Source organism: Manacus vitellinus, unplaced genomic scaffold (assembly GCF_001715985.3).
Source record: "Manacus vitellinus isolate BGI_N305 unplaced genomic scaffold, ASM171598v3 scaffold_100_pilon, whole genome shotgun sequence".
Taxonomy (NCBI): Eukaryota; Metazoa; Chordata; class Aves; order Passeriformes; family Pipridae; genus Manacus; species Manacus vitellinus.
In genome coordinates, this window is record NW_021938794.1 from 285,943 (window position 1) to 300,921 (window position 14,979).

At 53.4% G+C, this 14,979-nt stretch overlaps 1 protein-coding gene across 1 annotated transcript in view; it reads left to right on the forward strand.

The window, feature by feature from the left end:
* The window catches only part of WNT3 (Wnt family member 3), a 43,614-nt gene that overhangs the window by 22,305 nt on the left and 6,330 nt on the right, over nt 1-14,979 (forward strand). The window contains exon 3 of the mRNA XM_008929331.2: nt 10,112-10,353. Coding sequence (XP_008927579.2) covers nt 10,112-10,353 — 242 coding nt within the window. The remainder of the gene's footprint in view (nt 1-10,111; nt 10,354-14,979) is intronic.

Sequence of the window (14,979 nt, forward strand, 5' to 3'; positions counted from 1 at the left end):
GCTCTGCAGCCTTCACCACTGTCCCAGGAGCTGTGTCCTCCCATCACCCTCCTCCTCAGTCCCAGGCTGTGTCCTGTCCTTCTCATGCAGCCTCTGACTGCCAGAGGTGACAGCTGTGACACCAAGGGGACGGATGGTTCCCCTTCTGCCCCGAAATCAGAGCCTGTGACACCAAGTCACAGCAGTGCTGGTGGGAAGGGATCCTTCCAGTCTGTAATCCAGACTCCTCTGGAGCAGCATTCCAGAACAGCAGGGGCTGTGTCCAGCTGATACCCCCAAATTCCCATGGATGACACCCCCCATGTTGCTGGGCACCTGGAAAGGGAATTCTTCCTAATGCCCAACCTAAACTTCCAGGCTGCACTTCAGTTGTTTCCCCTTTTCATGTCATCTGGTGCCAGTGGGAAGAGTTTGGCTCCATCCCATCTGTGGCTGCTGTTGGACACCCTCAGCCTCCTGTCCTGCCCAGCCCCTGCCCACCACGGTTACACCTCTGTCCACATCCCTGCTCCCCTGAGCACCCAGCACTGGATGGAGGGCTCCCAGTCTGGTGCCACCAACACCAACCAGAGGGGACAATGACCCTCCTTCATGTGCTGACCCCACACTGACACAGCCCCACGAGCAGCCACGGATTTGGGTCCAAACGAGGCACGTTCAGCCCTTTCACTGCGAGTGAACCTTGTGAGAGGAAACAAATGACCTCCCAAAAATCAGCTTCATTTATTCAGAGGCTTAGCAAACATGGTGGTGGTGCAGGGTTGGGGCTGTGTGGAGCAGGAAGATCTTGGTGACACGCTGGGCACTGCTCAGCACAGCCAGGGGGAGGGTGGCACAGCCTTCTTGGGCAGCATCACATTGGCAGGGAAACCTCCTGATTTTGGAGACCTGTGAATCAGGAGAGGTTGTGGGATCAGAAACAGCAGCAGATGTGAGGTTTTTAACCCTGGAAGAGCTGGATCCTTTCCACCATGGTGATGAAAGCACCCTTTGCTTTCACCTTTATCTGCCTTTCTGCATTGGCTCTTCTTCTTCTGTACCCCAAAACTCCCTGAGTCTTTGAGGGAGGGCTCAGCCACACCCTGCACCTGCTCAGAGGGATTTCAGGGCATTGCCTCCTCTGGAACCCAGCAGGGAGGGGCTCCCTGGGCACTGAGGAGTCAGGGACCTCCCCCTGGGCCTGTTTCAAAGCACAGGAGTTCCCACAGCACCTCTTGTTCAGGCCAGACCCATGGGAATGGGCCAGCATTCCCAGGAGTAACACGGGCCAGTGCTTGCCAAGGGGCAGGTTTGGAGGTGGTCTAGATGGACATTTTGGAGGGGCAGTAAATCAGTTCTTCCCATGGAAAATGTGTCCCATGAGGGACGTGAATGTGAGCAAGTTTTAACCTCACAGGTGGAGCAGACCAGTCTTCAGTGGGGAAATCCCCTGGTTCCCAAACCCTGCAGGCTGGGAAGCAGCTTTAGAAGGAGTTGGTCCTGCCCCACAATTGCTGTCCCATCACTGGGGCATCACCCTCAGACACCAAACGTGCCCTGTGCTCATCCCACCCCAAACGTGCTCACAGCAGGAGGGTCCTGTGGCTGCTCAGCACGAGGGCTCAGCCTGGGGCTGCTGGAGCTCCCTGGGACTGATGGAGTGAGAGACTCAGCCCACAGACAGGCTCTGGGGTCTAACACCCTCCTGCCATGGGAGCAGCACTGATGGGCAGCGAAACTCAGCCCTGAGATGGAAAAGTGACACTGATTGTTTGGCTGGGCACTGGGAGGTTGAAGAAAACACATCTGGGGTTCAGACACAGGAAAAAACTGCCCCCACCATCCATGTGTTACTCCTGCTTTCAGTCAAGAAACAACCTGATGATGCAAGCCCTGAATTAATGGCTGGGGTCTGAGCGATGCCTCTCCCCTGCACCCCTTTAAGCCCCTAAACTTCATTAAACCTGCAGAGTCTGGATGCACCTTTTAAAAGGAATGAGGGAAACCCCATCCCACTGACAATTGTAACAGTTTTTAGAGGGGAGGAAGAAGAAGTAAAGCACAAAAAAAAATCCCCTTTAGGAGGGATGCTCATTTTTAGGAGGGATGCTCATTTTTAGGAGGGAGGCTCCTCTTTCGGGGACTTGCTCTGTTGTTGTTGGGTGTCCTTTGGCACTTTTTTAAATGATTGACACAGCAGAATGAGAAATACATAAAATGATGGTTAATATTCCCATCTATAATATAAATATAATAAACACACTGAGCAGGGCAGCCTCCTCCCAGCACTCACCATGGTGCTTCCATGAGCCTCACCCTGCTTATTCCCTGCTCTGGCTTTGCCTTCCCATATCCCTGCACTCCTTTTCCATTCATGTCTCCCTGGGATTAAACATTCAGAGTTCAAAGTAATCCATGCCCTGCCATCCTGTCTACAGCCTGTCCATCCCTCCCTCCCTCCATCCATCCATCCCTCCACTCATCCTTTCATCCATCCCTCCATCCACCCATCCATCCATCCCTCCATTCATCCTTTCATCCATCCACCCACCCATCCATCCATCCCTCCATTCATCCTTCCATCCATCCATCCTTCCCTCTATCCTTCTGTCCTTTTCTCCATCCTTCTATCCATCCCTCCATCCCTCAGTCCATCCCTCCCTCCATCCATCCATCCTTCCCTCCATCCTCCTCTGTCCCTGTCAGCAGATCCCAGGGCTGGAGCTGGTGTCCTGCAGCCCAGGGCCTCTCCCAGCCCTGCTTTCCCCCGACCCCCAGCAGATGACAAGGCACTGGTGGCTCTCTGTGGTTTGAAAGCTCTTCAGAGCTGGCAGCTCCCAACCCCTCCCCCTCTTGCAGGAGATGCTTCATTTCCAGCCAGCAGAGTGGATGGGGAGGGTGGAAAGCACTCCCAGCAAGGCCAGGAGTGACACCAGAGTGGATCAACCACTGCCCCTGCAGCACCAACTCACTCCCAACCCACAGGGATTCAAATCCCTCCCTGAGTGACAGTCACACACTGCCCTGCTTTGAGAGGCCCCTGACCCACTGCCCACCCCCAGGGGTGCCTTTGGTGGGGCACCATTCCCTGGAAGGGTGGCTTTGCTGAGCTCTGCTGCCTCTGCCCCTGCAGTACAGGACAGGGACAGGTCCCAGGGACATGGGATCACCCCTCTGGAGTAAGCAGAGCCTTTGGGATCCAGCCAACGTGAAAATAATCCTGGGTTTACTAGGAACAATTTCCTCAGTGTGCAGATATGGGGCTTTTCATTTGAATTAAAGCAGATTTAGCCAGGGATGTGTTTCAGTGGCTACTTCAACGTCAGTGTTGATTGGAGGCTGAAATAAAACACCCCCAGCCTCTTCCTCCGATTCCTCAGCCCTGGAGCTGCTCCTCTTCGGCATCTCCTTGGAGTATTCATGCTTTAGCAAGGCCTGGGACCTCCTCTTTCTGCTACCTCAGAGTAAAAGCATTAAAGGCACCTCTCCCCTCCTCTGGGACTGCAGACAGGGCACAAGTGTCCAACCCTTGTTTTCTGGTCAGAGGATCATCTCATTTGTGAGATTCCTTGATTCCTCCTGGAAATAACCAACATCTCTCTGCAAATGGAGCAAGTTGCCAAATTTCTGACCAGCTTGTGCCCCTGGACAACAGGCTGACCATTCCTGGTCTTGTCAAGATCCTCCCATGGGGCACAGCCCCGCCACTGGGAATGTCTCTCTGTGGCACCAGAGGGGAACCACTGTGTGCATGGACAAGAAACAAAAATCACCCAGGACTTCACATAGAGGAATGGAGGAGTTTAAACCCCCTGAGCTGCCCTTCTGGGAGAGCTCTCAGAGTGATGCTTAAGCTATTTCCCAGCAGCCACAGGTCTGAGAGGGATTCCTGGGTCAACTCTTGCCTTTGTGAAGGGTTTAAGAGGTTTCCAGCCTTCAGGTGTGACTGAATTAAGGGAGAACTGTAGTTGGACAGAACGTGGCCTTGTGGGCTGGTGAATGTTGGGCACATCATGCAATTCATGCACACTATTTAATGAAGGCATCTTCAAACACATCAGCTGGAAACAAAGCTCTTGTTCAAGAGGTCACATCACTGGTGTGGAGAGTCCACAGAGACTTTCCAGGGCAGATAAACATGAAACCCCCACGTGCCTCTCCTGCCTGTGGGACTCATCCCTGGCTGGAGGATCAGCCTCCAATGCTCAGGCAGCTGAGCCTCCTATTTAAAAACTGTCTGTTTTATTGGCCCCCCAAGGACTGCAGAGTTTGGTGGGGAGTCTGTGGTGATGGTGATATCTCAGACCCGGGAAAAAGTGTCCCCTCTGTGGAAAAGCTCAACACTCTGGACACGTTGGGCTGAGATTAAACAGTGGGTGATTCCTGAGTGAAGGCTCAGTCAGCAGAGCTGCCATCCAGTCCCTCAAACTGCAGTTTGAATCCTGTCACGTTCTCTCTGTTCTCCATGTTCAGTCAGGACCTGGCACTTCCCAGCCTGTGATGTGCATTTATATTGCATGTTTTGACTTGGGATTCAAATGAACATCTGTCATGTGGTGGAAGCCCTGTGAGCACAGCTGGGGTGGACAAACCAACAGGGCCCAACAAACTGAGCAGGGTCTGGCTCTCCTGGAAGGTTTGTGCTCCCCCCACACTGATGCTCAGGGTAAATTTGCCCTTTAATTACCTGGAAAGCAAGTGTGGGATGGGGCCTCTGCTGGGAAGGGGAAAGGCAGAGCTGGTGGGAGCTGGGAAGGGCTTGTACAGCACTAAATACAGAGAACATGGAAGTGCTGCTCCCCCCTGGGCCAGGCAGAGCTCAGACAACAGGAGGCCACTGGTACAATGGCCTGTTTGAAGCAGAACATGGACCAGAATTGGAAAACAACAAATACCTCTAAAAACTGTGCAATGAAAACAGGCAGAGACAGGTTTTCTCGAAGGCAGCAGGTGGCAAACAAGGTCTGAACTGTGAGCTGGTTTTCTCCTGCTGGTTCACAGCTTTCCCAGAGCATTGGAAAAACCTCAGGGATCGATCCAGGGCATTGACACAACATTAGAGAGCATGAGCAGGGCAGTGTTTGCCTTGTAACCCTGTGCTGCAGTGACCTGAGCTGCTGGGGGAGGAAAAACCTCTTGTCCAGAGAAGCTGTGGCTGCCCCAGCCCTGGAAGTGTCCAAGGCCAGGTTGGAGCAACCTGGGATAGTGGAAGGTGCCCCTGCCCAAGGCAGGGGGTGGGACTGGGTGGGCTTTAAGGTCCCTTCCCACCCAAACCATTCTGGGATTCCATGATCATGATTTCAAAGAGCTTCATTTCCATCATTCCTTGGAGCTCTCAGGGAGTGTTTCTGGCCGTGGCCTTCGAGGCATTTGGGAAGAGCAATCGTTATTTAAGTGCTGCTGAGACAAAGGGAGGAGGATCTGCTTTCAGCTGCTGAGTTCAGAGCTGGAAAAGATTCCCTCAGCAGCACATCCCAGGAATGTTCTCCCTGCATTTTGAGCAAAAAGCAGCAGCACTGACCTCAGGCAGCCCCAGGTGCTGCCCCACTTGGGAGCTCACGGGGGGCTGAGCACAGTCTGCACTCAAAGGTCGACCTTGTCCAGGGCTGAGGCAGCTTCCTGTCCACCTCCAGGACTCCCAGGGCTCCCAGGACTCATGAAAGACAGCGACAGGTTCATGGGATTGCAGAAGAAAGAGAAAGGGGTGACACCACCAAGTTGTTCCTCAGGAATCTGGTCCCCTCTGGGTCCTTTGCTTCCTTTTTTTTAATCATGAAACTGGAATAGGAAACACATGTGAGCAAACCCCAAAGTCAGACCTCACCATGCCCTGCACACACAGCAGAGGATGGACAAACCTCTCCCCACGGAGCTGCTTTCCTGCCAGGACATCCCCTCAGGGAGGGCTCCCAGCCCCTGTTCCACGGAGGAGCCTCTCACCAGGGTTTGTCTGGGAACACCCAGCTGGGATGAGCAGCCTGTGGCACATGTGGAGGCCAGTCCTGAGTGCTCCAAGCATCCTCCAGTCTCCTGCAGACAGGGAAGAATAAATGTCCCAGCAGCTTTTGAGCTCACTGTCAGGAACCTTTCTTGGTGATCACCCTAAAATCTGCTTTTCATATGTTAGGGTACAGTTCCAATCTGGCCAAATCCTGCTGTTTCCAGACACTACAGGGTCTCATTTCTCTTGCTGCCACGTGTCTTTCCAACCAGTGGCCCAACTGGAAGATGAGTTTTCTGGCCAGCTCTGTAGGAAGGATGAAGGTGGGAGGGTGGGCAGAGCATCCTCCCCACTGAGGCAACAGGAGGACAGGAGTCACCTCTTCAAGGGTGAGAGGATGCACCCACTGGTAGCTACAGAAAGAGGATCTGCACAAGACAATTTACTCCCAGGGCTTCAAAACCCCATCCCAGACCAATGGGAACCACAGAGAGTCAGCTGGATCCAGGGCCCTGCCCAGTCTGGCACCATCAGGTGGGAACAAAAGGAGTCACTGGTCTGAGAGTGTCAGGACTCCTGAGAGTGAAGGGATGAAGCAGAGGAAAAGGGATCTCCTGTGTGTTTGCCATCAACACTCACAGTCCCTGAGTGTGCCCTGCACTCCCACAGCACACACAGCCAACCTTCATGTGCCCATCTGTCCCCTCACACGTGTCCACGAGGAGATGAAGGGTCTCTCAGCCACGTGGAGCTGTCTGGATTTTATGGGTCCTGCCTATGAGTGTGCAAAGGGACTGGGCCTGGAGTTGGTGCTGGAAAAAAGGGTCTGTCACCTTCTGGGGGTAAAGCTGAGGCAGTGGAAAGGGGTATGAAATGAGGATTTCCCTTTGATGTGAAGGGAGCCAGAGAAACACGGGCTCAGGTAGGCAGGAGGGACACTGAGAGCATGGAGAGCAAGGCAGGGGAGTGTGTGGTCTGCCACTCCTGCAGGCCCAGCCTCGGGGTCGTGTTTGTGCTTTAAAAGTTATCCTTATCCTCCACCTATCCCAAATTCACCCCATGACACTTCCTTCCCTAAAGTGTTTCCTTCTTCTCCACGAGCTCTTGTTATTGAGATTTCATTCTGTGATTTAGATTTAATTTGTGATTTAGATTTCACTCTGTGATTTAGATTTTAGATTTAACACCTTGTGTTAGAGCCAATATTTGTCCCTGGGATCCCAGATATGATGTCAGAGAGATTTTGTTTCATCTTCACATCTCAGCTGCTCTGTGGAGGAACCACCAGCCCACAGGACCCCGGAGCTGCAGCCCCTCAGTCACAGCACCTGCCCCCTGTGCCTTCCCAGGACTCCTGGGGAAATGGGGATGAGGGGCCAAGAGGAATGAGGTTTTCTTTTTCTGTCTAAGAAGGATCAGCAGTGGGGAAATCACTGACATGGGAACAAAACCAAGCATTAGGTGATGACTGGAAAGAAGCTGCTGTCAGTGAGATCAACAAGAAAAACGAGGAGCAAACACTTGGGAGTGATGGAGACTGTGCAAAAGAGGAGGAAAAGGGAAAGATGAGAAAGCCTGGATCAGGTCATCAAAAGCACATGGAATCCTCCAGAGCTGGGTGTGTGGCCACGGGCAACCAGAGCAGCCTCCACCCTGCCAGGGGCCTCACAGCACATCACAATTCCAGCCTCAACAGATGGGCCAAAACAGGCTGCACGTCCCTGGTCAGGCCTTCCCAGCAGGAAAGTCTGCTGGCTCAGGAGCTTAAAGAAGGGATTTGGCCAAGTCTGGGGTTGAATGTGAGGAGAGTCCTCCCTGGAATTCCCCAGAACCACCTCCCCTGTGAGAACCTGCTGCTGCAGGAACATCCTGGACACCCTGGCACTGGCCATGGCCTGCCCTTCACAGCTCTGCAAACCCAGGCAGGACAAAGCATCCTGTCAGCCCTGAGCCTGTCTGTGAGAGGGGGGTGTGGGGAACCACAGAAACTCAGGATGGGTTGGATTGGAAGGGACCTTAAACATCCATGTGCAGGATGTTCTCCTGCCTGTCCACGTGTCCCTGCCTCGCAGGGTGGAGAGTGGAGCTGAGGTTGTTGGTGTTCCCTGGGGCTGACCCGTCGTCCCAGCAGTGCTGAGCCCCCTCCTCAGGTCCCAGCTGGTGGCACTGGAGGTGCAGGACAGCTCTGGGAACCAGGCCCAGGGCACTGCCCCTTGTGCTGCTGCCTCCCAGCCACACCTGGCTGCCCCTTCTCCGTGTGTCCCATCCAGGGCTGGGGAGATGGAGCCCAAATACTGCATGAAGTCCTGGGCAGAGAGGGGCAGGAGCAGCAGGGAGCAGGAGCTGTGGCAGGAGGCAGCACTGGCACAGGGATTAGGGGCATGAGCTTCCCAGCCACAGGGGGAGTCGGGTCTGCCTGTTCAGTGTCTTCAGCAGAGATGTCTCTCCCTGGGATTTCCTTTACAACATTCAAATCATTAGTGGGCAGTTAAATCGACCCTTTGGGGCCAGCTCAGTGTCCAGCCTGAGCCTCCAGGCTGGGAGAGCAGCTCAGGACAAGGACAGCCAGCCATGTGTCTCATAAAGCAGTGGCATCTCTGTCCTTGGAGATGCTCAATCTGTAGGAGGACAAGGCCCTGAGGGACCTCATCCAACCTGGAAACTGGCCCTGCTCTGAGCAGGAGGTTGGGCCAAAGCCCTGCTGAGGGCTCTCCCAGCCTGGATTAACTAAGGACCACAAAGGATTGATTCATTCACACACAGCCCTCGGGTGTGGGCAGGTGTGTGAGGGAGAAACAAATGAGGTGGGAGAGGTGGGTGATGCTCCAGAGCTGCTGTTTGAAGGTGCTTCGATGGGCAGACAGGAATGTGCTGCACCCCAAGCAGGGGAGATGGGGAAAATAACCTGGGGAGCAACAACCCCCTGCACCTGTGAGGGCTGGGGGCCAACCAGCTGCACAGCCAGACCTGGGGGTGCTGGAGGACCAGGATTTGAATGTGAAATGGTAAAGACAGTCATCAGGGCTGCCCAAGGAGCAGCACTGACAGCAGGTAGAGAGAGGAGATCCTTCCCTTCTCCTCAGCACTGGTGGGACCCCACCTTGAGTCCTGTGGACTCCCAGGACAACAGAAACAGAATCCAAAAAAAAAATAAAATCTGAGTTGGGAGGGGCCCCAAGGATCACGGATTCCAACTCCTGGCTCTGCACAGGACACCCCAGCAATCCCACCCTGTGCCTGAGAGTGTAATGAGTCAAAACTCATATTTGCCCACACTGGCACCTGCACTGTGAGGTCTCTGCTCTGAGTTCCTGCTGGCACAGAACTGCTGCTCCCTCTCACGTCTCCCCACGTTCTGCAGGGACACCCCAGGCTGGGCTGGAGCCTGAGCAGCAGCTGTGGGACTGTCCCTGTTTGTGTGAAACAGTAATGTCTCAGGGCTTCTCTAAAAAAAATACATTTTCACCCTTCAGTGACAATTTCTGGCCAAATAAGCAATTTGACCCACATATTTAATGCTGAGCCGTTGCCAGGTCCTTGGACTGGTAGGAAAAGATCCTTTCAGCTCTGCCCTTCCCAGCACATCTGCCCCACTCAGCTGCTGCTGGAGACTGGGATCCATCCAGGTGGGACTGGGGTGGCTCAGGGTCTGCTGGGATCACCTGCACAGGCCAACCTGGGACACGTGGCTCTGACACCTCTGACCCCGAGCAGCCCCTCTCCAGGAATGCTGGTCCCTCTGCTGATGAACTTGGCCTGGGACAGGACACTCCCCACCTTGGCCACGATTCAGCAGCTCTCAGTTGGTGTCTCCTCACAGCTGAGACTCCTCAGGGTATTCCTGAGCCTCCAGGTGTTGCTTCCCCAGATCCAGCCCCTTGCAGGTCCTGTCAGATCCTCCAGCCCCCTGGGGAGGTCTCAGACACTTTGGAATACCTGGAATGGCTCCAGAGAGCCGAGTCCTCCCTCTGTGCCCACCAAGGACCAGGGTGTCCCCGGGTGTCAAAGCCCTTTTCACACCAGTGGGACCAGTAGTAGAAAGTCTTGTTTCCTCAGGAAACACTCATTTTTCAGTACTTTTTTGAACCGTTGGCTCCCTTTGGCTCACCAAATTCCCCCTAGGGGTGCTGGGGGGGCAGGCCCATCAGTGGCAGCAGCTGCCCAGCCCTCACCCTGTCCTGTCCCCCGCAGGTCCCTCGCCCTGGGGCAGCAGTACAGCTCCCTGGGGTCCCAGCCCATCCTCTGCGGCTCCATCCCGGGCCTGGTCCCGAAGCAGCTCCGCTTCTGCCGCAACTACATCGAGATCATGCCCAGCGTGGCCGAGGGGGTGAAGTTGGGCATCCAGGAGTGCCAGCACCAGTTCCGCGGCCGCCGCTGGAACTGCACCACCATCGACGACAGCCTGGCCATCTTCGGGCCCGTCCTGGACAAAGGTAACACCAGGGGCCCTGGCGACGGCTTGGGCAGGGTGGGGAGACTGGCACAGCTCTGCTGGGCCCCTGGATGCACCATATCCTACCGGGAACACGGCAGGGAATGGCTCAGAACTCCCGGCTGTCCACCCCAACTGCCCCCATTTCCTTTCCCCGGTTTGTTGAGTGTTACACCACGAGGGAAGGGTCTGCCCCCGTCTCAGAAGGACCAGGGAGGATGTAAAGCACAGGAAGGGGGAGGTTTAGCCCCAGGCACATTCCCATGTCCTGGAATTGTGGGCTCCACCTCCCTGCCCAGGCTGGGCAGCGCTTCCACACAGCAGGGACCAGCAGAGCCCGGGAAAGCCGAGGAGAGGGGCTGGGCTGAGTTCCTGGGATCGATGCAGGGCCACTGCAGCTCACACTGCCCACCCCAGGAGGGCCGTGGGCTCAGGTTTCCCCACCAGGGAGAAGCCACGGTTGAAATCCATGGTCTTGATCAGGCTGAGTGGGGATTTCAATGCATCTTTTCACAGATGAGCCCAAAATGCCCAGGGCTGGGAACAAAGAGAGAGAATAAATGTGCTTTCCCTCTTCTCTTTTGCTCCTCTTCAACCTTTCTGGATCCACTGGCATGGATCAGGCACACTCTGAGCACGTGGATGAGGCACCATAAAATTGGGATTCCCAGGGAGATCATGAGCCAAAATGAGGTGCTGGGCCCCAAGACACCCTGAAAGGAGAGTCTGGAGGGCTTTGGTGGCAGATCACAGAATCATAAAGTTCCCTGAGCTGGAAGAGACCTCTAAAGATCATCCAGTCCAACCCCTGGCCCTGCACAGACACCCCAATAATCCCACCCTGTGCCCAGAGGATCATCCAAACCCTCCTGGAGCTCTGGCAGCCTTGGGGCCGTGCCCACTGCCCTGGGGAGCCTGGTCATTGCCAACCACCCTCTGGGGGAAGGACCTTTCCCTGAGATCCAACCTGAGCCTGCCCTGGCACAGCTCCATGACAACCTGTCCCACATCTCAGATGTCCCATTAGCAAACCAAGACCCCAGACTGAAAGGCAGTCCCAGGAAACTGAGCCCAGTGGTGGATTAGAAACTCCCAGTGGACAAAAAGCTCCAGTTTGTCCATCCTGTCCCGTGATTCTGGTGACTTTGGGCCATGTTTAGCACGAGGGACATCCCCAGGTAACATCTTGGTTTCACAGCTTCACAAACACAGCCCAAAGCATTTCCCTCTCAGCTTCATGGGTGTCAGCACCCACAGGGTCCCTGCAGCCCAGAGAAGTCTCTTTATCACACAGAAATTATTCTTTCCAGTGCTGCCTTGGAAATGGCAATATTATGGTGTAGCCTTTAAGAAACTAGAGAGACTGGAGTGAGAGCAGAACACTGGACTATTTCCCAGTAGTCTCCTGGACAGTGCAGGAGTTCTGGTGAATTTTCTTACAGAGTCCCAATATTGTGCATATAAACAATTCATGAGATCCTTTTCCAAGCTTCAGCCTCCCAGTAAGGGAAGGAACCATTTCAGTTCCCTGAAATGACAGTCCAATATTTCAGTGAAAATTACTCCTTTGTGTTAATGTGCAATTCCTTGCAGGAATCAGGATTGTAAAGTCTCATTAGAGCACTAATAGGGACCTTGACAATCATTTCCCCTCTTTTTTGCCAGGATGTATTTTGGGGTAACTACTGTATTTACTACCAAATAACCTGTCATCAGGGCTCCCCACACTCTAACTTGCTGCCTAATAAAAGCCTGTCCTAAATTTCAGCACTTAAAAGATCAGAAAGTTTTAATTTTCTTTAAAAAATTTTCATTAAAAAACTGCCATAAAAATTTTAAACACATTCTGAAAGAACTGTTGGAGCACTGAAAATCTCTCACCACCATTTCTGTCAGCATGAAAGCACTTAAAAATTGGATTTGGACCATCCTCCCAGTAATGAGCAAACTGAACTTTGAATTTATGAAGAATATTTTAAGATCCTTTGGGCTGCAGGGACTAGAGCAGAGCCTCCTGTGTGGACTTGTCTCAGCATTGCCACGCAGCCCAAGCTGACAAGGTAAAATATCACCCAAACTCTGAAACCCTTCTGACAGATGGAGAAAAATTAGTGAGCCCATTCGTTATCCAGCTTTCCCAATCCCAGGCAGCACTGCCAGGCACCTCACTCCCAAAACGCATTTATTCTGCTGCCTTACTAACCTGTAAGTAGAGCAGTTAAAAATAAACAGTCTCATCTGCAAACAAGGACACATCAAAGCCCAGCCCAGCCCACGGTGGGGGTTATTTACACTTCTGAGCTGCGCTCGTGTCTTTTCTCTGCTGCCTGAAAAATTAATGAGCAGGGACAGGATGGGACTCATGTCATCTGTGCCAGTGAGGAACACGGGGAACCTTTGAGAGTCCCAAAGTTTGCAGCGTGAGGAGTCACAGAGGAAACAGAATCTTTTCAGCCCTGGCTTTGTCAGCTGAGGGAAGAGAGAATGTTGGTGATCAGACTGACAGGACTCGTTATCTGTGCCGAGTGTGGGAGCAGCACTCCCTGCTGAGGGGCTGTGGGGAGGGGAGGCACTCCTGGGCCTTCAGGGAATCATGGAATAGCTTGAGTGGGAAGGGACCTTTTAAAGAGCATTATGTCCAACACAGCATCACCTTCTGCCAGGCTGCTGCACTGTCTTCCTTAGATGCAGCAACAACAGGAGTCAGGGAATCATGGAATGGTTGGGCTGGAAGGGGTTTTAAGGCCCAGCCAGTGCCACCCCCTGCCATTGGCAGGGGCACCTTCCACCAGCCCAGGTTGCTCCAAGCCCNAGGTTGGACGGGGCTTGGAGCAACCTGGGCTGGTGGAAGGTGTCCCTGCCCATGGCAGGGGTGGCACTGGATGGGCTTTGAAGTCCCTCTCAACCCAAAGCTTCCCTGATTCTGATTCTCTCTAAATGTCACTATTTGAGGAACTTGCCTTTTTCAGCCACTGTGGTCTTTTCGTTACAACAACTATTCACAGCTCTCAACACCATGCCCAGGCATCTCAAATGAAGGGTGAAGTTCAGCCACCAAGACACACCTTTTCTTAGAAGTGATGATCTGCAGGCCAAGGTTATCTCCAGGAGATATATGGGGTGTTTATCTCTCCACATAAGTCCAGCTGGGTTTGCTGTTGTATAAAGTGCTCTGAGCAGGCTGTTTGCATGACTAACTCCTGTACTTCCTCCCTGCCTCAAGCAGACTCGATTTCATCAGGAGTTACTGTAAATGAATCACTAAAACCGTATTTTTTTTATGTTAAGCCTCCCAGCCTGCTGAAATGCAGACTTTGCAACAGGCTCAGGGCCTCCAGGAAAGCCTGTTCTGGTTCTCAATTTACCAGTAAATATCCTAAATCCTGCTCTGGTTCAGAACATGCAAACAAAACGCAGGGAGGGAGGTGTTGCTTTTTTCCTTTGTCATCTCCCCTTTTAACAGGCAGAAACAGTGTCACCCGAGCCTCACATGAAATCATGGAGTCATGGAACAGTTTGGGTTGGAAGGACCTCAAAGCCCATCCAGTGCCACCCCTGCCATGGGCTGGGACACCTTCCACCAGCCCAGGTTGCTCCAAGCCCCGTCCAACCTGGCCTTGGACACTTCCAGGGATCCAGGGGCAGCCACAGCTTCTCTGGGCGACCTGTGCCAGGGCCTCCCCACCCTCACAGGGAAGGATTCCTTCCCAATATCCCTTCTAACCTGCCCTCTGGCAGTGGGAAGCCATTCCCCCTTGTCCTGTCAGTCCAGACCCTTGTCCAAAGTCCCTCTCCAGTTTCTTGGAGCTCCTTTAGGAGAGCCTTAAATCAAGAGTTTTGAGCCCATACCCTGTGGCATCCCTGGGAACCTTTGCCATGTCCCCTGTCACTGATCTCAAGCACACACCAAGGGCAACCCCACAAGCAGACCCAAACTAGGAGGACAATCCCTGCTGCAGCTCACACTGTCATTAGGCCAACAGCCATGGAACACCAAGCCCAAAGGAGCTGGTGTCCCACCTGGGACAACTGCCTGGCTGAAATCACCCCTGAGGATCAGAGCAACATTTGGGGTAATCTCATCCTCTGCTCCCTCGGGTACATTGAGGCTGTTTTGGAGAAACTTCAGAGGTGCAGTTCTCACTACAATAGCATCAAAAATCACTTTTATACAGGGAGGGACAAGGGGGAATGACTTCCCACTGCCAGAGGGCAGGTAGAAGGGATATTGGGAAGGAATCCTTCCCTGGGAGGGTGGTAAGACCCTGGCACAGGTTGCCCAGAGAAGCTGTGGCTGCCCCTGGATCCCTGGAAGTGTCCAAGGCCAGGTTGGACGGGGCTTGGAGCAACCTGGGCTAGTGGAAGGTGTCCCTGCCCATGGCAGAGGGTGGAACTGGGAGGGCTTTAAGACTCCTTCCAACCCAAACCATTCTGTGATTCTAAGTTTTCTCTTTTGCATGTCTTATTTTATTACCTGGGCTATGAAAAAAAAAAAAAAGAAAAAAAAACAAACCAAACAACCCAAACCAACCCCTGAACGTGGGGTAAGATCATGTTTTTACAAGCAAATTCCCCAGGATGATTTATACTGCAGGTGTGCAGTCTGGGACAGGGAGGGAGGAAAAAC